This window comes from Lytechinus pictus, chromosome 15 (genome assembly GCF_037042905.1).
Source record: "Lytechinus pictus isolate F3 Inbred chromosome 15, Lp3.0, whole genome shotgun sequence".
NCBI classification, from domain to species: domain Eukaryota; kingdom Metazoa; phylum Echinodermata; class Echinoidea; order Temnopleuroida; family Toxopneustidae; genus Lytechinus; species Lytechinus pictus.
In genome coordinates, this window is record NC_087259.1 from 12,674,260 (window position 1) to 12,701,054 (window position 26,795).

Here is a 26,795-nt window from a genome sequence, read left to right on the forward strand (position 1 = left end):
ACATCGCTAATGTCACATTCATAATATTGCTGTACGTGGCGGGCGTGATATTAATATACGCATCTCCGCTCCTCAATATGCGGCACTTCATACACAAGGATAGATCGATAAAGCAGTATGCCTTGTACATCTACACTGATCGATAGTCCATGGAAAGCTTGCATAAACGTTCACCATACACGATATGCATGTCACTACTTCCATATTGCAATGAATTGCAATGAAAAAAGGGGAAGGGTCTTGATAATCAACATTGTTTTAATTCATGGATGTTCATTACGTGGATAATAATACAGGCAGGATGTGCGGTTTACATTTATTTTTTATTTATTTATTCATTTCGGTATAAAAAAGTTGCACATAGCAGCCTTACGGCTGAATTGCGTACAATTTACTAATATGATTGATACATACAATACACATACAATAGTTGATAAAAATATAAGATATTGAGATAAGACATAAATAATTAAACTCTGATCTAGAATCAATAAATTTGTACTAGGATTTAACAAATGAATTTACTAATGAATATTTTATAATATAATTCAAAACGGTTGCTTTGGGATGTATTTGTCAAATGAGTATGCCATCTTTCATATAATTCATGTACCCAATGCAAACCAATCACCTCTGCTGCAATAATTATATTATGTGATCATAGGAGAGGCAGCTAACTGGCCTGCGTGTATTATGGCATTTTCCGGTGCAAGCATTTTCGTTCTTTAGATATAAATCATTAGGTAACCCATCCTCAGCGTTTGTGCATAGATTACTATATTTGTTTTTGACAACACCAATAAGAACACAATTTCGATGATTCCCCCTTTCATTAATCAAAACTCTTATTCACCAATAAAGTTTGACGATCAACGTAAAAAAACGGCGGGAAAACGCACCATAAAAAGTTTGCATTTTTTTTTCAAAATGGGATGCAGGCGCTTTATCAGTGGAGCATTATTCATTTAACACTGCTATCATGAAAACTGAAAATTTTAGTGTATACGACCCAAACTAGTTAGATTAAATCGTCGCCTTCATTTTTTTAACTACTTTGTGAGCAAAGACATACGTTGATAAAAAACACATTTCCCCTCGTTCCATCTATTAATCATGCGATGAGAAGCAATATCAGAGTGACTAAGATTGAAGTTTCATACATTATTCAGAATGCAATGAAAAGAAGGCCAACACTCGGGGTTGCCATACTTCCAAATCATAGTCATTATCGAATTTCGCTGAAGAAAGAGGGGCAAATTCGTGGTTTCATCTCCAAAGATTATATTCAAATCGTATGCTTTGTTGATTTTCTTTACATTAATTTCATAAGATTGTTTTTTATTATGTTTTTTTTTCTCCAAAGATTATATTCATATTTTTTCGTGATTTCTTTACATTGGTTTTCCTGATAATTATTTGGAAGATGAAATATCAATAGTGTATAAACATGGCATGTTATCTACGTTCTTCATTTGCCTCTATTCTGTGCGCGTCCTGCTCTAAATAAATTGTTAAATAAAAAATCATGTCCTTTGACGTTTTAAGAGAGTTGAAAATATAATAAAGACACAAAATTACTCGCAGACCACCAATGGATCACTGCCATGTTTATGTAAAAGAGTTAGTCGACATTTTAACGCGAAATCCTAAACAGCTGCTACCAAGGTACGCCTTTGTATACTTGTATAAATGTTGATAAACCACTATTGCATTACGCCCGAAGGCTGTTGGATTTTGATTTTAATATTTAAAAATCAAACCCACACTGGGATCTATGAGAGAATATCTGTTGATCGGTCAGTTCCGATTCCACTGCTCTTTGATACAGACACATCGCTTGCTGGCCATCGCATCAAAAGGCGGTATTATGTTGCATCTAAATCGAGCAAAAGTGGGACTGGGTCGTGCGTTTGCAAAGATCTAAGCTCGAATTTCGAATTATATTACCGCGCTTGGTTTATATGCAACGAAAACCCCAGCAGAGCGCCGTGTATCCAGCTCTTCTTGCATTGTGATTGAAGAATCCGACATAACAAATCACTCGCTGCCATCCAAGACTCATTCAAAGAAAATAGGACTCGACGTGTAATTCCCGCACTATAAAATGGTCATCAATTTTCAGTCCAAGTCACGTGACTGTTGCTTCGATTCACCCCCGCGTTGCTTTCATCACGTAACGCTTCCATCTTATATTCTTGCGATTAGAGAAAGAGATGCAGTCAGATATCCATTTTTTTTCAATATCTTAACGAAATGGATGCCGGGTCTTAAAGTGCATCTCAAAATGTCCACCCTACTCCCTCCGAGTTATCTTCTTTCCTGCAACGAGTAATCCACTTGACTTCATTTCATTTAATTTTTACTTGGTTCAAATCTCACCACCATAAAACTAAAATTATTCTAAGAGAAGGAGAATATGGTAACTAACCCACCCATGTATTAAATTACAATCACATTCACGAAGGTTTTGTGGTTTTGCCTACACTGTAAAAAAAATTGGGTAACATTTTAACCAGCTCGAGGGTAATTATGCGTCCAACCAATTTGGGGGAGTATTTTACCCAATGCGGGAAGCATATTGTCCAGTTAGGTTAAAAAAACAAGCAGCAATTTCTTTAGAATAGGCAAAATTTTCATCACACTGGATGAATAACAATGCCCAACAGTTGGACACATAATTACCCTCATGGAGCATTTTTACCCAATATTTCTTAGAGTGCAGTGATTTCGTAATAACTTTGCGCCTTTGCAGTTTATGAAAATAGATTAATGCTTCTTCTTTTGTTGATATTTGATGAAATATGTGTTTTTCTGTTAAGTCCGTGTATATGAAGCGCCCGTATTCACATACGTCTTTCTTTTAATAGTATACCAGCGCCCAATAAAGAGTAGGTGCCAAGATCTTCCTTTAAAAAAAGTTGGGATCGATAATAGATTCAAATCAAACTATGTAAAACTGCGTAAATCAAAAGTAAGATCAATATCAATTTTAGTTCGATGTGAATCGATCGTAACTTTTTGTAAGACATGGCCCAAACATATTAAGTACATGAAAACCAATCAGTTCTATGCATTTTGAGCAAATAATGCAAGTCCCGTTTCATAAACGTAGTACAAAGTCATGAAAGAAATACGCATATACCTCCACAAAATCTTAATCATAATTGACCTTCACCCTCCCCCCCCCCCCCGAATGAAAAATAAAAACAAACAACTTAACATAATTTGTTAAGGTATTTTAAAATATCTAAATAGATCTCCATCTTTGATTAAGGAAGTGGGAAAGTAAATGCAATAAATTTAGGAAGTCTCAAATCTTGTTTTCGGAGATTAAGATCACATATAAGAAGTAGGCGTGTGATATTTCTAATTTGTGACTAATAATATTAGTAGTTTATTCTCGCTAATAACAGTTTCAGAATATTAATGGTTGTAAGATGATAGACTTGTATGTTCATGAAAAATTAATATTTCATGTAATTAGTGTAAAGTATACAAAATTCCCACGCTTCAATAGAAAAGCGAGGGCTTTAGAATATCATATTAGCCTGTAAATTAGGTAATTTCAAGATCGTATTAGTATCCTCACATAATAGTAGATTTCTCACGAGTAATATTACCCCCAACAAAAAGCAATATCGCATCCGGCCCCATCTGTTGTACATGCATGCTAAGCAATAATACGCGGTGTGTACAGGCAAATTTAGTCCAATCTTGTAAATATAGCTCGCATGATGACATCAAAATTGAATTTGACACATAATACAGTCTGTCTGGAGAATCATTTATATCCTTTTCTATGAATACATGTTAGGGGGGTCTATGGATATGAAGGCGAGTACAGATATTTGAAACAGTTTTTTTAATGGAAGTCTTCTTTTATATCATTTTTTTATTATAGTAGAACAAAAAAAGAACCGGAAAGCTTCAGGGAAGTTAAGAAGAGACACGACTTGCATTGCATTGCCCAATGATTGTTTGAGTCAAATCAGTAATGCAGTCTCTCCATTTCTATCTAATCGGAAGCAGGACCCTGGGAACGACTTTTGAAGAGGGGGTGCTGGTTTTGAAAATGAAATTTTGGTCAGAATAAGAAGTGACAAGCAAAAAAAAAGGTTTTCACTCCAAAAAAAGGGTTGATTGCTTGTTGCCTAATATACGCTGCATCCCTAGAAAAATCTTTGGGGATGTTTCAGCCACCCCCCCCCCCCTCCCCCGCTTTCAAGGGTCGTGATTGGAAGGCATATTATTATCTTTTCTAGACTTTCTCGATCACATCATGCATTGATGACATGTTTTGTCATGAATCCCATATCCGACAGCCCCATGCATTCATAAATATTCATGGATGAAAATTCCGGACTTTTAAGAGATGCTGTCAAAGTTTTGATCGATTTAATTTCATTTTGAACGATCCCTTTTCCCCATGTGATGTACGATTCAAATTATCTTTAAATCACAATTATGCTTTTCTTTGATTTAATTTTCCTCTTCATATTGAATGAAAAGGATACCAGGGCCCTGTGACACAAAGCTTAGCGATGAATATAGCAAATATGAAAGAACACTTCTGATTGGTTCCTGGTCAGTATTTTGCGCCAAATGCGCGTGTATAATTGATCTTGATTGGGCAGTTCTTTTAGCGATTGATCGCTAATCTTTGTGTTACTTAGCCCAGGACGCCCATTTGAATAATTCATGTAATTATTTTCCGTAACCTTCCCATGAGACATATTTCGATATACCTTGTAAAGCCCAACTTACTGACGAATATGACCCACATTTAGCTGGATACCCATATTAATATTGTACTAAAGTTTACCAAATATTTATACAAGGAAATACATTGACTATCTGCATTCGATATTCAGAATACAGGTCTGCCATCTACTGCTTTTTAAAAGGAGTTACTCTTTTTTGAGAAATTTTAATATACTTTAAATCATATAGGGAAAGAAAACTCCTTTCTTGTCCAGATATTATATCCAGTTATCTATGGGAAATATGCTGTAACTCTTATGTTCATATGAATCACTTCTATTTTGTATGTTTACAGGTTGGTTGGCCTGAGGATATATTTTTTTTTTTACTTTTGACGTATAAAAAAGTCGGCTATTAAGTGTACTGTGAATAGCTATATCGACTTAATCTAGGGTAGATGTGAATATGTTAAAAGGAAAAAATGAGATAATCCCTAGAATACTTGTAACTATGAATTCATGTAAAAAAAATTAAACAATGTATGTGCTAGGGGAGTATCTCAGCGGCTGCATCAGCATACGGTTTAATGTGGATTGGAGAACATTATTAAACTACGCAGGATTCGCTCCTTTTTTGTCGCCCCTTCATAAATTTCGAATCAACACGGCCGCCTATTCAGAGAAGGTCACACTAGACTTGTGGGACATTATACGTGTCGAACAGAACCACCGCAGATAGTTATATTCGAATCCAATATGGCCGACTTACGTTAGTATTGTGCTGCTGGGACCGTGATATTTCTCAGAATGCTATTTTATATCTCTTGGGTGTGACCCATATTTTGAAAGTGTTGAGATATGTATATTTTAGGTCGTGGCTGGAACTATTTTTATCAAATATTTTAATGACATGGATCAAACGTTTTGAATTTTACAGAAATAAGTTTGTGACCCAGTGCAGTTGACTATATTGTTTATTCGATAACATAAGTAAATATCTGATATAATATTATTAATTATATTTCCGTTAATGAGCTAAATATGATATCAATTACCATCACAGCAACATCGCAATTGTTTTCAGGCAGTATAACTATAAATGAATTATTGAATGAATATATAAATCAATGAATAGCTATATAAATAAATGGAAAATTTTAAATACTCTGCCCGAGTAGGTAGATAAGCGTGTTCATGTAACTTCGTGATGATATTCATGGTATTTTCATACACATACGGGATGAAAACCCTTCAAAGATAAACAGAATAGAAGATAAATAAATTACTCATTTATAAGAGAAACCGGAATAAAACGTTAAAAATTGTAAAGGAAACGGAAAATCACAAAGTGGAGCGTTTATGAGATAATGATCTTCACGCTCTTCGGGACCTTTTCATTGCAAATCATGATGTTATAATGAGACCTCTAATGCTTGCCATTTTCCAGGAATCGTACCGATTCGTATACCTGCAAGTAAATCAAATAGTGCGTGGGCTGACATCTTGTTCTGAAGCCTTATATTTCATATTTACTATTCCAATAAATTGACCTTCATGATTACATAATTCTGCAGGTAGTTGTGTGATATCTCTCGAAGAAATAGAAATATATTTAAAAAAATCATATTACGACCTAAATACTTCGTGTGTGACCAATACATGCGATATTTTTTAGAGCATTATTTAAGACTGTCTTGTGAGACTAATAACCTCCCTCGGCTGCTCAGTGATTGGTTCGGCTTCATGGAGAACATGGTGTCGAATATTATAATTGCATAGCCTGGGTAATTTCGTGTACTTCTCGGTTGCCTTAGTAATATAAGCCAACATTAATATGTGTCTTGGAAACATACATTCGGTGCTTTTGATCCCTATACGAATGACTTGATACCTTATAAAGTGAAGATATAAAATACTTCAATTTGATTGATATCCAACCGTTTGTCCTCAACTTCCTTAAGCCTCTTGGGTACTTAATATTTTGTATCTTATGATTTATTTTTGAAAGTTTATTCTCTATTTTAATATACTCTTACCATATTTTGAGTTGTAATATTGTTATCATCATGACAGTAATATTTCGTCGTTCTTATTTTTAGTGGGAATAAATTGATTGTCTGATATATAGGATTTTGAAAAGTTCAATATCGTCATGCATAATGTTTGATGGTTTTATTACCAAACAGGAATTATGAAAAAGTGAAGTAACAATAATATTATTCTCTTGACGAGGTCGTTTGGTTTATATTTCCCTACAAAATTTGCACTTAATATTCTTCAAACAAAAATATAAAATGCACTTCCGAAGTCTTATACTATTGAATTATTCATTGATCCATATCCACTGCAAAATACCTCTTCTGCTTTATGCATGTCGATTTTGCCTATCTAAATAACACGTATTCATAAAGTGTATAAAATTGCACATTGGAATTCACTGGGACGTGGTATTGTGAATTTTGAAGTTGAAATGGAAGCCAAGGTTCTGGCACGAGTCCGCCATTTTAAGGTTGCTCGTCTTGAATTATTAGCAGGATAGAAGCGAGGGAGAGGTAGCTTTATTATGTGCGGTTCAAGTACCCTCTATCGTATCTTGTAACACTCTCCTCTGCGTTTATGAGTGCTGCGGCGGCTTCGCATTCACCTTCTCTCCATTTCTCCTTCCTTTTCTCACTAAATCTTTCCATCCCTCCTTCTTTTTCCTTAAGCTCTTTATCTCTGCCTTCTCATCTTTCAATGTCTCTATCTTTCATTTTCCTCGATATATCCATTCTGTAATCCCAATCTCTAAATCGCCCTATCTAATACGGGTTGTCAATCTCCCCATCTATTCTTCTCTTTCTCATCCTCTCCATATATTTGTATCTTTCTTATCTACTCCTTCATCCCCTCTTCCAATCTTTCTATCCTTTTACCTCTTCCTCTATCGGCCTCCCAGTCTTCCTTTCTTTTATCCTCGCTCATCAATTTATATTATATTTTCAATCCTCTTCTATACTTAATCACTTCGTGAATAAATTATGCTTGCGTGTAAGTACGTATGTGTATACAGTATATATCTATATATCTTCAATCTTTTCAGTTTTATTTCCCCCTTTTCATACATATAAGGGTGTAATCTTTAGAGTAATGTGCAGTATGATTATGAACTTTAAATATTTTCGATAAGAGAAGAAAATCACATGAAATAGTGAATGGGAGAGGCAAAGAGAGGGGGGAAGATGGGAAGAGAGAGAAAGGGGTGTAGAACAGGATCAAACACTAAGAGAGAAGTGTTTAGTGAAGATGCTTCTTCAAAATGAATACTTTTAAAATACCTCGCAAAATATGTAGGACTAGTAGTTGTAATCGAAGAGAGAGAGAGAGAGAGAGAGGGGGGGGGGGTAAATGCGAAAATTGGTTTGTTCCACTTGAAAAACTAGGAAGAGAATCGAGCGATGTCTCATCTTTCATTCCCCCGAGACAGCCATGGACACTTCATTGCCGAGCTTGGACTCTCTCGAGCTGAATGATAACATCAACATCGAACATTAGTTACAGGACGAACAAAACATACTAATCCAGTTCATTATATACACCATGGTATACGAGGTAACCGTCGAAAAAAAACTGAGTTATATGGATTATAAAGAACAACTCACAAATATTATTAACACGCACGAAACAGTGTAAGGTGTGTTTTGTGTGAATTTACTATAGAGATAAATGAATAGATTAATGTCAAATTATTCCTCGTATAAAGCGTCTAAAAGTTTGCAGATTATATCATTATCATTTCCTTTTAAAGGGACTTTGTGTTTGTAATACTTAAATTATTGTGTGAAGACACCTGTTACAACACAATCAAAATGTCAAAGAAGTTTAACTATTCTATGTATACATATTTTAGATTAACCATGTTTATTAAAGATTTTGAATGATAAATAATAATTCACGTTCTTCAAATATACCCCCATTTGCATAATTTAATATAAACAGTACAGCTTAACTTACAACTTGATAATTTGATGTGTGTGTGTGTCTGTAAATACAATTTTTTGTTTGAGCTGGTTATGATAGAACTTTTTAAATAGTTCATTCAGATGTTATTGTGTGTAGAAACGAACTCATGGAGAATAATATTTATTTGATAACTTTCAATAATATAAACAATAGGAAAGGTTCAAAGGATCATATAATTAAGAATGTAATCACATGTATACATATACAATTTTAATTCGGAATGTCCGCAAGGATGCATTTTGTAACCTTTATTTTTTTTGTGAGGAATCTTTGGTATTCATGTTCCGGTGAGTGTACTGCAAAGAACCTGCGCTCAAAAGTGTCTCAATTGGCGGCTCTCTATATTCGGTAAGAGCGAGGAGGGAATGGTTTGCTCAGATCGTGACCGAATTTCATCTACTTTCGCTTGATTGCTGACAGTCGAGAGGCAGACATATGGGTCGGATTCTTTTTCTTATCAATCTACCCCATTTTCTCACACTCCGCCCCTCCCATTTCTCTTCCACTCTCTCATCTCTTTCTCTCTCTCTCTTCCTTTTTTCCAAATTTTCCCTCATAGTAATTTGCATTTGCCCCCCTTGGTTCCTAAATATTTCTGATTCCCTTGTTGTCATTTGCTCCATGTTCCGTTCTTTTCTCTCTTCTCTACACCCTACCTATATACTTCGTTATTTCTCTTCTCTGCATCCTTTCGTTCCCCCCCCCCCTTACACCACTTGTCGGAGGAAACGGGTCTTTACAGATTTGGAAGGTCAAATTTATTTTGAATTCCGTGTAATTTCCTCCTTCCCCTTTTACGACCCTCATAGAAAATGTCACGTCGGAGCTGCTCTCTATTTCCCTTTCTCATCATCCACAATCGCACACACCCGCACCCACCCCTACACACACTCACACACACCCACCAATACACGCACACCGGCAAATACCAACTGATTCCGAAATAGTCCCATCCCCTACTTCATAGATTTACTAAACGAGAACGAGATACATTTGTTGCCCCCCACCCGGAAGATATGATAGATATAGTTTTCTTTATTTGCTAGGATAGTCATCCTCATTCTATACCGCCTTGCCTCACTTAGTGTACTCTGTACTTAATTTGTTGTCATACATGCATGGTTTTGTTTGTTTTCAATCTTCGCCACTACTTTCTTCATCTTTCTGGCCCAATCCTCTCTCTGTACTTTCTACCTATATCTCCTTTTAATTACCCATTATCCTTACTCACTTTTTCTCTGTCTGTCTCCCTATGCCGTCTTTATCCTTCCCCATCTTTTCTTTTCTAACACTTTTCATTCATGCATGTACAATGTACCTCATTGTAGTGGTTAGAATTTGCGTACTTAATATGTATTATGTTCAATACAATGTATAACTTTATTTACTTTCAACAATTTATTTCCTTGTATTATAATAAGAAGTACGAGTAATTTTATATCATTCCATATTTGTATTTGAGTATTATTCTATTGTTGTAAATTGTACACATGCTTTTATTCAGCCTTTGGCTGCGAGGCATGTTTTTAATAAACCATTATTGAATTGAATTGAATTGAATTGAATTGAATTGAATTGAATTGAATTGAATTGAATACTGACACGCTTCTATTTACGTCTCTCCCCTTTACCCAAATGTTATCCTCTACATTTGTAGTTGATTGTATAAGCGATGACGAAATGAAATATGGATCCGACATATCTAGGGGATAACTTCAGTTAGACTATCATTCACTTTCTTCTCTATGAAATTCACAAATGTTCTACCCTTTTGCCTCTGATTTGCTCTTCTTAAAGAAGTCAAATCATTCTGTCTGATTCCTTGTATTTAATGTACTACCCTTCCTTTTTTCTCGTCTGTTTTGTGAAATGAAGTTTTGCGTAGGAACCTTTGAAAATCACATTTAATTCCTTTATTAATTCCTCTGAATCATTCAAACAGAGTTGGTTGAATATAGTAACAGTTGCCGCTCAATTATTCGAAAAATAGCCCCCCGCCCGCAAAAAAAAATGTTGGACATGATCGATAGGTAGTTGGACATTTCAACGTGTCATTTCAAAATGCGCTATTAAGAGGCTGTCAATATTTGCTGTCTGCTACAAATTTCCCGTGGGTTCTCTCAATCATGTTATGATGATAACTTAATTATAAGCACTGACAGATTATTAGCCAAAACAAGCGAGCATTGAATAAAATTATTCTATCAGAAATGTGTCATTTCGTGTTTATCTTTGTATAATTTTTTTTTTTGGTAACGAATTTGTTGGTATGCTTTGACTTTAATTTTTCTTTTAAAAAATGCCTTTCCTATAAAACAGTATCGATGATTAATGTGGGAACAGTTTACATATCTGAGAGAGATAAAATTTCGGACTCACTAAAAAAGAACATGCTCCTCGCTGTGTCTCAATTTTCGTGGTACGGGTAATAATAAAATGTGTGTTTGTTAAAGGTCTCAGTTTCAGACTGGTGACATATCTCGAGGGCAAGAAAAGGAAGTGTTCTGTGTTTACCGTCGTTTGAGGGTGAAGAGATTTGGCACCTGTTTTTTAACTTAATTTTGTTGCATCATCGGCAATTGGTGCACGATTGCGTAGACCATCCGATTGCAACTCGCCTTTTGTAAAAGTGAATGTGATTTTGTATTTAGTGCAATGAAAGGTGAAACAATTTCTCTGCTGTTTTGAAATATGAACTAAATGAACTAAATAACCTAATTTTGACGAGATTAAATGTTGCGTTCATTTTAGATGGCAGTGTGTATATTCTATGATATAAAAAAAATCCCCTTAAATGAGCTTTGAAAATTTCAATCATATTTCAGTTACATTTATCCGTATCCATTGATCATTAATGTGTTTGCATGAAATTAAAAATAGTCCTTTTTTCATGAAAAACCAATCATTTTTAGGGTGTGTAGAAGCATGTAGAGCATTTTCACGTCGTCACTGTGTGCTAACACCTTTTCTAATGGGGATAATACGAAACAAAATAGGATAATGAAAAAATAAAAAGAAAGTGAATGCAATAAGTCTGATGGAATAACTATCAATGTTGAGCATACTAAAAAAATATTTTTAATGCAAAATAGAATGAGCTACACGGCATCAAAACCAAAATCGGTATAGGTTCATATCTTATGAAGATAACAAGGGGTCTGCTGCATTCAAACTGTTTACATCATTAAAAGAAATCCGGTGAATATTAATTGTTAATTCGGGTAAGCACAAACATGTCATTGACCATTACCCAGGAAAAAAATTGGTTTGAAATCGTGTTTTCCATAATATTAGAAATACATATTTTGTGCCTCATGGCCCAGGGGATGTTTCATCTGACAAAGTTGGATACTTTATCCGACAGAGTATTATTAATCCGACAGTTACCATAGAAACAGTGCTTCTCAGCCAATGAAAATCAAGGAAAATGGTCGGATTATACGACCCGTCAAATGACAAATGTTGATGAACTGCTTACGTGTAGGCCTATGTAATGGCGGATGTTTTTACGCGTTGATATATGACTAGTCTCTCGTTAATTGAATTTCTCGAAATCTCGTCTTCCTTTCTATTGTTGTCCTTCGATCGATACAGTGTCCTCTTTTCCTAACTAGATTGTGATGAATGTCAGTCGGAAGGGTTCAACCGGTGCAAGTCCTAGAACTGTCTAATCTCACATTCGCTTTGCGTGTAATCCTGTTCAAACAGCAGTTGTCTAGCTCATTGTATTGCTTACAAGAATCCAATTACCTGGATAAGCGTGGCTAATTTAGCGTGTCATACAAATATGAGAAAACACGAATTCATGTTATCATTGTTATTGTGGTGTACTTCAGTCAAGTTATATTGAATCTTTTATACATGTATGTCTAAACCCAATAGGCGTCGACTTTATAACCATTGTGAATGTGTAAATTGCATGAAGTGTTCCATCCTGTTCTGTGTACTGCACTGTATTGGCATTTGAGGTGTATTCGTGGAGATTATTTGCATCCACCTATATATATTAACTTGTGACCCTTTCTCAAAACTAAAATCCTGCTCTGCTTTTTATACTGAAAAATAAGTCTGCGTTAAGGAAAGAAAAGTCTCCCCAGACTACCTCCCCGTTACACAATACAAAATATCCTAAGGAAGGAGTGGGTCTTTCTCGGTTTTTCTATGCCGGAAAAAAAATATATTTTTGACTATCATAGGCCTATACTTTGAAGGGAAAAGATAATGTCTCAGTCTTTCTGCAGTTACAGTATGCCGAGTTTGTTATGGTTGATATGACATAATATTTCTCTATTCCGGTACATTAATAGGCCAGGCCCACCTTAAAATGGAATGATCGGCCATGACTCAGTTTCTCAAGGTTATTATATCTGTCCGTGTCTTCCAAACCTAATTACGATTTGCGTTGTGGATTATGTATATAGAGACTTAGACATGGATATTAGAAATTACAAGGTCTTATTTAATCGGACATGCTTAGATGATTTCGATCCATGACGAATGAGCCGTGAGAAAGAAACATTTTAATGTATTATGGCGAAGCAATGGTTATTCTGCAATAAATCGACCATACACGAGGACATATATCTATTCAAATAATGAATCTGCCGTCTCGAATTGACACTCTGTCAGATTACCTTTTCTACATCTGCGGCAAGCACGGTATACATAATGTGTGCTGAGATCTACCTTCATGTTAATGTACCAACATTGTTGCATCTAAGACTGCATTATAAATTCCCCATCATAATTCCCAATGCATTTAAAGTATCACCTCTCTGCGACAGTGTCTCCCGTAAATGGAAATTACCCAAGACGAGTAAATTAGCAATGCTCTCATTTCACATCTACCCCCGATAGCACACAGGGCAGCTATTATCTCATACCCCGTTGCAATGAGTGCAAAATGCTTTGTTCCAATTATAGCAATATTAGAACACTACACTGTAAAAAAATATTGGGTAAATTTTTAACCAGCACGAGGGTGATTATGCGTTCAACCAATTTTGGGTAGTATTTTACCAAAAAATAAGCAGCAATTACTTTATAATGGGCAAAATACCCATCACACTGGATAAATAAAAATGCCCAAAGGTAATGCTCAATGTTGTTTGGACACATAATTACCCTCATGGAGCATTTTTACCCAATATTTTTAGAGCGTATATCTTATTGAACTTCCCATGCATGATATGTTATCATTCTTACTTGTAATAAATAGTATAAAAAAATACAGGCTTTAATTTAATAAATTTGGCCTATTACAATATCTGCCAAACAAAGAGTGTACATGTTCCCTACTTACACATCCGTCTAAGTGTCATTTTATAAAAGCCGAATGTGGGTTAATTCATTTTTGGAAGCTCCATGTAAATCTGGTGCCCTATTTTGATCGGGGTTGAGTCTTTCTTATTTTTATTAACTTTTGAATACCTCGTAAACACACTATCAGTTTCGAGGCGGTAAAAGATATTTTGACGATAAACTTAAAATTTGATTCCTCCTTCGGAAGAATACACCGATCCTGTCACAATACAGTGCCCCCTTTGGCGATCCTGGATTCTATATACCACCGCGGGTATTCAGATTTGCATGTGTGAGACCCATTAAACATGCAAGTCAACAGTGATTGTGTGATATGCCGATAGCTTATCAAGATCATTTTAGTTCAAGTATATGAAGCGCCATGCGGGGTAACAAAAATATCCCCCCACACCTTTCAACTGAGCAGTGTATAATACCATGCATTCGAGTTACAGTTTCAAATACTAGTATACCGAACTCATACAGAGTTGATAAATTCTGTCATTAAAAGTGTAAAAAAAATGTTATCTGTTGAATCTGATTCAAGACATGTTCTTTTTTAAATTAAATTCAGTTATATATTTTAACACTTATTTTTATTCATTCCGCGTTTTATGAATTTGTTATTTATATGAATGCCCTTTTGATTTGGTATTGCCATTCAAAGGTTTTTAATTATACAAGTGTAATATCATTATAATAACGATCTTTTTAAATCGATATGTTCAAATTAAAGTTCTTGAAATATATAATATATTGATTATCAGAATTAGTCGTGAACATGCTCGGCAGCAAATGTGTTTAAAACAATGAAAACGAGACTATACGGTTTAGGGTTTAGAGTCTTCTAGGTTATTGCCGTCTTTTAGAAAGTCATTCGTTCGAATTACAATCCGGGGCTGGCAACCATTCGTCAAAAGTAGGAGACCGACCTTTAATATCATCATCAATGCGTTACTGTCATGCTGTGCTCAATTTACCCTCTCCTTATAGGTTATTAACTTCTGGTCTTCATATGCTTTGAGTATATCGCCTGCACGATGAGACTTTTCTTATGATATATCGCACAGACTACCTCAGACTCAATGGCGCTGCGAGCATTTACAGACATCCATTCAAGGACTGGCAGAGCTAGGCTTTACCCAAAGCTTTTGGACTTATTAATGTAGTGCAGAAGTAGAGTCTCGAAGCATGCAGACTATATAGATATTGAGAGTGTATCTAATCCGTCAGTATGATACGAGACGATGTGCTGTTGGTTTAGCTTGATGGTAATTTCTAAAGTAGGGGTGTACGTGGAGACTGAGTATATTTGTGTAGGAAACATACCGAGTGCCTGGAGATAAGCTAGTCTTAGCATGTGGACACGATATCATCTTTGCATTTTTTTTTTTACTTGCCGCATCACTTTGCCCAAATCGTGCTCTTCAGCGATACTAGAATAAAACGGGCGGCTTTATCAACAGAACAAAGCATGTCTACTGATTTAAACTAGCCTGATCAAACCCAGTTGACGTCAAAAGCTGGTCAGGTTTTGAAATGTTTCTCAAGTGGTCTATAGGGTTTCCTTTCGTAGACTAAGTGCTTGCGGATCGGACCGCTGCATTAGAAGTACATTAATGTACACAGTGGGTGAATATAGAGAAACCATGTTCAAACAATCAGTCAGATCCAAATTTTATACCCGCGTCGTGTATAATCACATTTTCCCGGAAAAGAAAACCGCCCTCCCGTTCAGGGCGACCCTTGCCTGCATTAGTGTAAAGGGGAAATATAAACATCGAATGCATTTACTGGTGTCAAGACAATTTTTAATATTTAAAGAGGCATAAAGCGGCTGCAAACCGCGTAGGTTGTTACAGCCAATTTTGAATTATTCATTTTCATACCCTCATAATGCGTCCATATACACAGGGAATAGCGAACGAATGACCTCAATTAGTTCCACGTTATTATATGCACTCGATCCGCTAATTCTTTCATAAATGTATTTTCTCGTCTCTCGAAGGCTCGCAGGGAGACGTTTGAATATTCCCTATCAGTTGTAATCCATCGATAACGCCTATGACTTGCGGCCACGTATGGGATAATTTTTCAGGTCATAAATTAGCCGTCTGTATGCGGCCAGTGCGTCTTGTGATTTACGATCGGGATTGTGACGCTTCTTTTCCCGCCTTTTTTTCTCTTGCTCATCGTCTGCTTGACGATAGGCTTCTAATTCGCTTACTGGCATCAACGGGCCTGATTTATAATCACAGAAATTGTAATCTTATCTTGGCTACTTACACTCCCGGTGACAACCGCCGATGCTTTTATTGTATATTATCATAGCATATTCCCATTGGCCTTGTGCGTGGGCGAACATTTCATCACAATTACAACGAGAGATAATACAGATCAGTAGAATAAAACATGAAACCTACATAATGAAATGCATATAAAATTTATATTTCATGTATTTTCAGAATATCATATATTGTTCATCTCTCTTTTAACCTTCATTGTAAATCAAAGAAATATTTGCAAATTTATATGATTATGAACGAAGATGTTATCTACGACGCTATAAATATATATATAAATGACAAATCAACTTTTTTCAGTTCTTCACTGACATCCTCACAAATGTATAATTTAATCTGACTTCTTATTTGTTGATTTTTAAAACAATGAGTGAGAGAGGTTTGCAAAATAACATATATATATATTTACAAAAATAATCAAAATTATAATGTGATTCCTTAATCAATTTGAATCTTGGAAAGTGTTATTGAATTGAAATAGCTCGTTGAATTACGCGTCAATGTGTTACCATTACCAATGATAAGCTGAATTTTTTTTGCGTACATCGTTACATTTACTTAGAGTCAACAATTTAATTTGAACTTCAATTCAATTTCTGTTTTACAACTTTTTAGATTACTTTGTGTGTATTTCAAAGTTTGACATTTTGGAAAATACAGACAATAAATTTACGATCAAGTATGCACTTCAAGCAACAACAAAGCGGTTTAATTGAACATACTGCGCTAAAACATAGTTGAATTGCCACCTGGCCATGGAGTAGTTTTGAGTAAAAGTTAATTTTTTTTGCGTATTCAAACTATTGTGTGTTTTTCTTTTTCATGATCTGTTGGATTTCCTTGACTGTTGTTTTTTTTGTCCTCACTCCGTTCGAGTATTTCATCTTAGCGACAATTATAGCCAACTGTGTTGTGTTAGCATTGGATACACATCTCCCGGAGGATGATAAAACACCGAGGTCAATAGCACTGGTGAGTACATGACACCAATCATATCTTGTCATATTTGTCTGTCCCCTTTTTACAGTGCGTCCCAGAAAAAAAGAAAACCGAGAAATGTCGAAAGTTTATCATAACTTAATAATAATGAAATACAGTAGACAAAATGACCTATCATTATAAAGCTTAGAATCTCCTATTTCATCTGACACAACGCAAATAATTCATCATTCACGCATGAATGAGTTAAAGCAATGTAAAAGAAAAGATACCAAAAGTCACTTGGCGGGTGGTATCTGAGTTTTAAAAAGAAAATTATACATGTCTAAAAAGTTCATTATCTGCTCTTTAATTTGATACTGTATATAAGGTACAGACATTTACCAAGAAATAACGAAATCATTTGAGTTATTATCAAATGAAAGAGGGGATTTTAAGCTTTACATTGATAGGTCATTTGATTACAGTATTATAATTATTTGTTATTAAGTTATGATAAATCATCGAACATTCTCGGGTTTTCTTTTTGTGGGACGCATTGTACGTGTTCAATTGCAAACCTCCTTTTCCATGAGTTGGAATTCCTTACTTGAACTCCATGGGAGTTTTTTCCATTGTTAATTCATACACATTTCTCCGCTGGTAAGAACACAGTATCACAGAATGTGTTCCACAGTGTGTTCACATAGTGGACTATATGTGAGGATGCGATTCACACTGTTATCAAATTTAACACTGTGGAGATAATTCTACACTGTAGTACACTTATTCAAATTCAGATGCCAACCTATTACTTCAATAATAAAGTCAACACCAAAGAAATCGTTTCCTGTTGATTTGCAGTGCTGTCAGTTTCTCATATTTTGTTGTTGAAATATTTTACATGAATTCATCAGGGTAAAGTCTTGCGAATTTACCCCTGATGAGTGCATTTCGAAAAGCTTCAGTATGACAGTGTGCGACATATTTCATATTTTGTTGAAGATGTCAAAAAAATGTCGAATAAATTGGCCTACTTTCGCTAAGCTATTGAACCCTATACCCTCCCTCCCCTCATATGTAGTGGAAGAGAAGGTGATCAACGATGAAAAAAAAAGAAGGAAGAAAAACAGTTTCAGTCCATGAACCTCTGAAATATAATTGTGCAGTTTGATTGGTCAGGAACGAATTTGCCATAATTAAGGCACTTTCTCTTGATAACATTCACACAAAACGTGACTTTGGACACATAAGATGACGACATCTAAATACAATTTCACCCCAATAGAGATAATTGGATGTCTGTTGTCTGTTTACTTTATACAACATAAAATGCAATTATAGGGATTATGCTATATGTAGCAGGTACGAAGCTGTACGTTCAAGAATTATGATATTTATATCAATATACCTCTATGATTAAACGTCAAAATATGAGATGCATCAAAATGAATCGATTTGCTTTGGGGCATCTTAAGACCTTTTAAGCTTTATCCATGCATCTTAATATGTCAGGTCGCATCCTCCCTGACGCCAAACGATCATTGTCGTTTTCTAATCAGACTCCGTTGGCTAAGTCGAAGGACGGATGCAATAACACCAACTGTCATAAACTTACATATGTTCTAAGTGATTTATTCAGTGATCTGTAATACATTAAGGGTTTCCTGCGCTTACTCAATTTCTACATAAAATTTCATATAATTAAAGTGACTCCAAACAGTGGTGGATCCAGGGGGGGGGGGGGCACGTCCGGCACGTGCCCCCCCCCCCCCCCATTGAGAGTCATTGTCAATTGTTTCAATAGAAATATGCCGTTCATAACACAAGTGTGCCGACCTTTTGAAAGTTACAGCAAATTTTCAATAGGAATATGCCGGTTTATACACAAATGAGGACCCCTTTTTGCTTGTCAAATTTTACATGGACAATATGACCTTCAATTTTGGCTGAAAACTTTTTTTCTAGTCAAATTTTCCTCGGTAAAATGTGCCCACCCCCCCCCCCCCCCCCTTTGGAAAATCCTGGGTTCGCCCCAGACCCCAAATATTAATCAAAATGGCATCTTAATGAAGTTTAAAGGAATTAAAAATAGATACGTCAATTTCCTCCTCTTCTTCTCTTCCATTTTATATGTCTTCGCTTTTTTTCTTATATGCTTATGTTTTCGATTGCTCTTTCCTTCGCCATTATATAATTTTTCCTTCATAATTATTCTTAAAGAATGTTGTCCCCATTCTATTACTCTGACTTGAACTCAATAACAAAGATTCACTCGGGTATTCACTCCTTTCCGCCTGCACTACGTACATCTCAAAATTTTCCTTTTTTATTAGTTACATTTGCAACAAATTTGTAAACTTCTTTTTTATCAATATTTTTATCCCACGCACTATTTTGAAGTTCCTGTCATTCAAACCTATTTAACTAGTATATCTAGTACCGATTTCTTTCCGCTATTAAAAGATTTTAACTGTATTCTTTACATACTGCGTAATCTATAGTCATCGAGAAAGAATATCGCGAAAAATAAATCAATATAAATTCTCATTGTAATGCTTTAGACCTTTTCTTCTCAATCCAGATCTAAAAAAAAATCAACATAATGCCCGCCGCTCCAGATCTCAAACGCTGAATAAAATGTGTATTATTTAAAGGAAAACCTGCCTGATTTTATCCTTGAAGATCTAAGTATTATACCAACCAACGTTTCTATCCTTCCATACAATGCTGCGCGACTATACAGTTAAAGCGAAATTCTTTGATGCATTTGACGTCACCAAGCTTATCATTGGGTATTTAAAAAAAAATCATTTGTTTAAATTCTTTCCTTACTTGTTATTTTTATATATGATAACTGGATCTCAGTCATTTTTTTGGTAGAATGTGGTTAGAATAGAATCGTATTAATCTGAAAGTTGTGAATTTTCAATCATTTGTTGGATTTGCATGTGATAATACTTAAAAACAAATCAGGAAAATAGAGATTAAAAAACAACAACAACATTACTATAGATCTATGTTTAATCTGCAAAAAACGGAAAATACATTTGTTTGCCATGTTGGGCAAGATGTTTTAATATACAGTATAGATAAACCAAATATATACCAGTGGCCACGGAGCGATTTTGAAGGGGGGGGGGTTAACCATCCTAAAAATAACTACAATCAGATGGAAATTTATACGGTTTTTTTTTGGTGGGGGGGGGGGGGCAAAAGAGAGGGGCTAAAGCCCCCGCCCCTCCCCGGTTCTGGGGCATCTGCATACTTATTCAAGGTGGAAGGGGATCCTTAGGTTTATAAACCCTGAAACTCTCAACCCCCCCCCCAAAAAAAAAAATGAATAAAAAATAAGACAATTGCAATTTACTATCATCATTATCTAAAAAACTAACTCAACCAAGTATTGTGTTATGTCCGGTTTTCTTTATTGATTTTTATTTCTCTATGTTTTTCTTTTTTTTCTCTCTCTCCTTGCAGGAAGACACTGAAATATACTTTCTCGCCATCTTCTGTTTGGAAGCTGCGATTAAAGTCATAGCTCTAGGGTTTTGTCTTCACGAAGAGTCGTATTTACGAAACGGTTGGAACATCATGGACTTCATAGTTGTAGTCACAGGGTAAGTTTAAAGAGTTGTGTAATATTTATAAAGGAATTTCATAGCCCACTACCATTAATTATCCCGTCATTGATTAAAAAGACAATATTCCATTTACCAATGGGGTAATAAAAATGGGTTATTTCAAAACCTCGACTTGATTAATTAAGACTGGTACAAGGACAACCTCTTTTATGTATTATGGTGACTTCAACGTTGCATCTTGATATATTAGACTATTTCGACTGGTGAAATACGTGTTTTTATCAAAAGTGATAGTCATATGCAATGGTAAGGTGTTACCACAATTCGTACCACTAGCAAACATTGTTTCTACAGTTGAATGTCAAGTTTTTTGGCGTTCCATAGTTTATGCGAGATCATGTCGTCTGTATTGTCTGTAATATTAGGAACTGGAAAGTGAATTTCTTTTGTTTGATGCGGGGTTTGATATCACATTCCGTGGATAATGTGGAGAATGGAAATCAGCTTTGATTGTCCATTTGTAGGACTCCATTTTATACCTCGGATGGGAGTGGGATGACTTTTTTGTAGGAAGATATTTTTACCGAATCATGCTGAATCTTTGCGGAAGGCTGACCAGGAGATCGTGGGTATGGAGCGGGCTGAGACTGTAAGTTTCGGTGCAATTTTCGTCACCGCGGTGCCACTGATTTGGTAGGCAATGTTGATGAAAAGTATTATTAATTCGGCTAGTGCTGGATTTGAATGAACAGTTTTAAATTTATATCTCATCTATTGAAACCCTCATTAAATTCAAAGTGTAATCCATATTCTTGATCTTAGAAACTGAGAAAGTTCAAGAAATTAATCGAAAACAAATTAAAATAATATTCCTTTTTCCTAACGGTATATAGCGCACAGGTCCACCTTTCGGTGCTCATGGCGAATAAAAAGAAACTTCAATGTATGAAAATATGGAAAGCTATTCCGGTATATTGAGAGAATTTTTAAAGAAACTTAAAAAACCCTTGGATTTGACTTTGATTTTCATTATACAGTGCGTCCCAGAAAAAACGAAACCGAGATTTAGCGATGATTTATCATAACTTAATCACAAATAAAATAGACAAATGACCTACCAATGTAAAGCTTAGAATCTCCCCTTTCATCTGATATTACTTAGATTATTTCTCCTTCACGCATGAGTGAGCAAAAACAATTTGAAGAGGGGATACCAAAAAGTCATTTGGCGGGTTGTATCTGGCTTTCTAAAGGAAAACCACATTTTTAAAAAGTTCAATATCTGCTCTTTAATTTGATACCTCAATTACAGAAAATGGTCAAGAAATAACAAAGTTCTGGGTATTTGAAATAAGGCTTGAATTTCAATAATTTCATAAAATGAAGAGGTTTTACAGGCTAGCGTTCAAACTCACTCGACACTTTTTGTTTACGATCAGCCATGCATTAAGTCTTTTGTTAACCATGCGATAGCTTCTGTGGGAAACTGGTGAAAACACTTTATTTAATGAAATTATGGAAATTCAAGCCTTATTTCAAATAACCAGAACTTTGTTATTTCTTGACCATTTTCTGTAATTGAGGTATCAAATTAAAGAGCAGATATTGAACTTTTAAGACATGTGATTTTCTTTTTGAAATTCAGATACCCCCCGCCAAATGAGTTTTTGGTATCCTTTCTTCAAATTGTTTTTGCTCGCTCATGCGTGAATGAGGAATAATTTAAGGAATATCAGATGAAAGAGGAGATTCTAAGCTTTACATTGGTAGGTCATTTGTCTATTGTATTTGTGATTAAGTTATGATAAATCATCGCTAAATCTCGGTTTCGTTTTTTCTGGGACGCACTGTACAATATGGTCCTTTTATTTTTTTTTTAGTTATGAATACCATTCTAACTCGGCCTGAATGTTGAACCATATCATTTTTTCTTTCTTCTATTTTTTTATATCTGTCAAAATTTGGATATGGGACCTTTGGCTGTTCTTCTCTGCTTTGTAAATAAACAGCATAGCTAGCATAATAGAACCTTCACTTGATCAACCCGCTATACGTTCTATACGGGTTCTGAGACCACTTAAGTTGGTCTCAAATATTCCTAGTGAGTAGCGATGGTCTAGTGCTCTTGGTCTTGTATTGGTCAATATTTGGACATTAAATTGCAGATTTGTATCATATTTTGTTCAGTATTTTAACCTGATCTCTAAAATGAATTATGTTGTGAGCCACTGGCGGATCCACCCTGACCCTGTTGTGAGCTATATTTGATGATAACATTAATGTTTAAACGTAATTTAACATCAAGATATGTAATCAATTGTCATTTGTAGAGGTTAAAAGTAAAATGATAGGTTATACGTGTATATGACTCTGATTTTAATGAATGTTGTTAAAGCCAAGAATTGTTATTAATTGTTCCTAACAAGATTCTAGAAACCCCCGAGAATCATGAGGGATGATGGTTTAGACGGGGTTTCAGTGCATTTTTCGGATAATCGCAATTGTTTTTTTTTATCACTATTCAAACAGAATAATATTAATATACCAAATACCATGTACACTAAATGTATCGATATTGTATCCACTTTGAACTAGATGCATTCCTAATTTCCCAATAACTAATTTCTAACAATTTTGATTTGTTCCTGTCCAAAGTTTTATAAACATTTTGAATATTGATATGGAAAGTGTGTCCCCATTTCACCTTCATAATATTTATTTCTTTGTGTTATTCCTATTTTATGTGAAATTACTATAAATATGACTAGAAAGTGGTCATCATGATTTTGTATTGATTACTGAGATAGCTGGTGAATTTATGATAATTTGGGAAAGGTTTCATGGAGCTATTGAAATAAAAAATTCAGTGACATCTCATACATAGGCCTGATATATCTCAATTGATGTCTGTGCATATGTTCTTGAGGCAAATATAATTTTGTGAAACGATCCCTAGTGCCCATGTCCAGTCCTGTTTTGTACAGATAACAAATTTTGAAAAAAATTGTTTTGTTTTGTATGTTATATAAGAAATGACCATCAAATTAATGTGCATAAAAATATAAACCATTCCTATTTCTTTTATGAAGATGAAAAATACACTGAGTGTACATTGAAACCAAGAATATTATCTATTTTCATTGACAGTCAAACATTTTAGCTGATATTTTTATTAGACCAAGAATTAAATCTTATAATTATCAACTTTAATTGAATAAACAACTAAAAATATTGAACAAAGCAGTGAAATAAGAATGCTACAGGATTTAGAAGTTTTGATCACTTCATTATAATGATACTGTGGATAAAACATGGCAGGATTAGAGTGCAATTTGATAGTTAGCCATCTAAATCTTCTTTTCTACTCCAATTTGTAACAAATTTAAATTTTTTTTTTTTTTAATAACTTTTTAGAATACTTTAAAATGGCACTGTATACTCCACACCAGACACCAGACCAGACCTAGTACGACAATACACCAGTCGGTGGACTGTACTTTATCAGAAGAAGAAATTTCAAATGAGTTTTGTTTCTTCCTATTAAGTATATTCGTTCATATTGACTTTTATCGTTGTATTGTCCTGTTGAATACAATGTTGATAGTGTGATAAAGTTTATCCTAACAATATGACTATTGTAATAACAATGATGATGGTGATTGTGATATCTTTGTGCACTTGTGTTTGATATTCCAGTACTGTATCAGTAGTAGAAGCGAGTAATGCTACCCAAGCAGGGGGTGGCTTTGATCTGAGGACCTTGCGAGCAGTCAGAGTGTTGAGACCTCTAAAACTAGTATCTGGTATCCCAAGTAAGTTGTGACTTTACTAACAAATTCAAGTATGATGAACAGTGTTGGTTGCCCGGGTGAAGGGGGGGGGGGGGAGGGCACTCATTCGGAGTGGTTAGTATCTGGGATAACAAAAATAGTGACCATTTTAAAGGGGAAGTTCACCCTGACGAAAAATCTGTCATAAAAATAGTAGAAAAAATAATGAAAAATATCATTTAAGGTATTAGAAAAATCCATCAAAGATTAAAAAAGTGCTAAGAAGTCTAAGTTTTTGATTTGTGACGTCATATACGAGCAGTTGCCCCATATGTTATATAGAATAAAATATATAAATATCAAGTTTGAATGGTTCATGATGACTAAAAATTTTCTTCTTTCAGGTGCAGGTGTGAAATAATCTTTCTGTTGATATACATGTACATGTACTGAAGGTACAATAAAAACCATGAACAATTTTTTGAGAAAATGACATTTTATTGATATTTTTTATTCATGATACATGGGAAGCTGCGCAAATCAAAATTATCCCTCAAACCTTTACCAATATTTTTTTATTATTTTTTCTGTTACTTTTACAATAAACTTTTTGTCAGGGTGAACTTCCCCTTTAAAGATGATTCACATTGTTGGTTGCCCAATTAAGGGAAGGTAGAGGGGTGCCCATCCCATGAATATTGTTGTCCGGAGATGTGATGCTCTGACCAACCCCTATTTGATTGCCATATTCTGGATATGCAAATTTCCATGAATCCATTGCAATTAGCCCAAGTGAATAGACCAAGCAAGACTATGATTGGTTCAAATCATATTAAACCTTGGAAGGAAATATTGAACAAAACCCACTGATTATACAAGTCTTTTCCCTGTTTTCACACTCGGTTATCAATTTCATATTGGAAGTTTTTAAAAAAATGGAATATGGTCTTAACCAGCACTGTGCATCTCTAACTTCACATGTTGGCATGCTTGTCCGGTCTTTTAAATCAAATCAATTTGTTTAAAGTTGTAAGTTGTATTGGAGTAGTTCCACCAAAAAAAATTAAAATAAAATAAAAACTTTCTTCCAATTACCAGGTAATACAGAGTCTATAGCATGGAATTCCACAAATGAATATAGTGTAAAATAAAATCAAGAAAAGTGACCCATTCTTATATTTTCAATTTAATAAAATAAAAAAATGAAAAGGTAAAAGCTAAGTAAGTACTTTATACATTTTTAAAAACATATCTGAAATTAATTTATGGTTTGCATTTGTAAGTGTGATCAGTTTGAAGCAGTATAGGATTATTGCATTCCATATTTTGTCTTTGGCTTAGCTTTTCAGTGAACGATTTCACGAAACTTGTGCTTATATGAACTACTAAATTCTGTTACAAGCTACTGAAATTATTGTATCTGATTGGCTAGATGCTTCATAAAATGCTTTCTTATGGGGCGTTGCAAGAAACTTGCAACCGATTGCAAGTCTTTTTTCGGTCCCTAAATCAATCATAAGTTTTTTAATTAATTGCAAATTTGCAATTGATTGCCAATCTGCTTCTTGAAACAAGCAGTGTAATATGATCTGCTACAGTTGAAATTGATCTTTCAATTTTAAAATTGCGACAGATTATTTGCAATTAATTGCAAATATTTTCTTGCAGCATCCCCTTACTGGCCCTTAGTATACTATACTTTAAATTATGTGATTTCATAATAAACATGCAATGCTTAAAAAGTATGATGGTTACATAAACATTGTTATATTTTTCCTCATTGCTCCTAAAAAAACAACTTTAGTTTAAATAAGAGTTTCCTGAATATGGCTAATTGCTTCTATCAAGGTAAATAAACAATTAGATCCATGATACCTGTGTTAAGGGGAATTTATAATTCTACAAATTTACAATTGCGTAAGTGTTTTGATATATTATGATGACAAAGACATCTGTGGGTTTGCTGTGAGTGACTTATGCTTACTTTATTACATTTTCATTCCGCAGGTCTCCAAGTTGTTTTGAAATCCATCATCAGAGCTATGGCCCCTCTCCTTCAAATCACTTTACTCATTCTGTTTGTAATCATCATCTTTGCCATCACCGGTATGGAGTTTTTCATGGGAAAATTCCATCGAACATGCTTTGTATACGATCCAGTAGCTGGAGGTATGTACTCCCAGTGATAGTGTTTTCCTAGGTTTGAAAATTATTTTT

The 26,795-nt window shown here is 34.7% G+C and overlaps 1 protein-coding gene across 1 annotated transcript in view; it reads left to right on the plus strand.

Moving 5' to 3' along the window:
* LOC129277776 (voltage-dependent P/Q-type calcium channel subunit alpha-1A-like) overlaps window positions 1-26,795 on the plus strand; it is a 133,464-nt gene that overhangs the window by 4,835 nt on the left and 101,834 nt on the right. Inside the window, exons 3-6 of the mRNA XM_064110549.1 lie at window positions 17,173-17,278; window positions 20,705-20,844; window positions 24,505-24,620; window positions 26,586-26,747. Coding sequence (XP_063966619.1) covers window positions 17,173-17,278; window positions 20,705-20,844; window positions 24,505-24,620; window positions 26,586-26,747 — 524 coding nt within the window. The remainder of the gene's footprint in view (window positions 1-17,172; window positions 17,279-20,704; window positions 20,845-24,504; window positions 24,621-26,585; window positions 26,748-26,795) is intronic.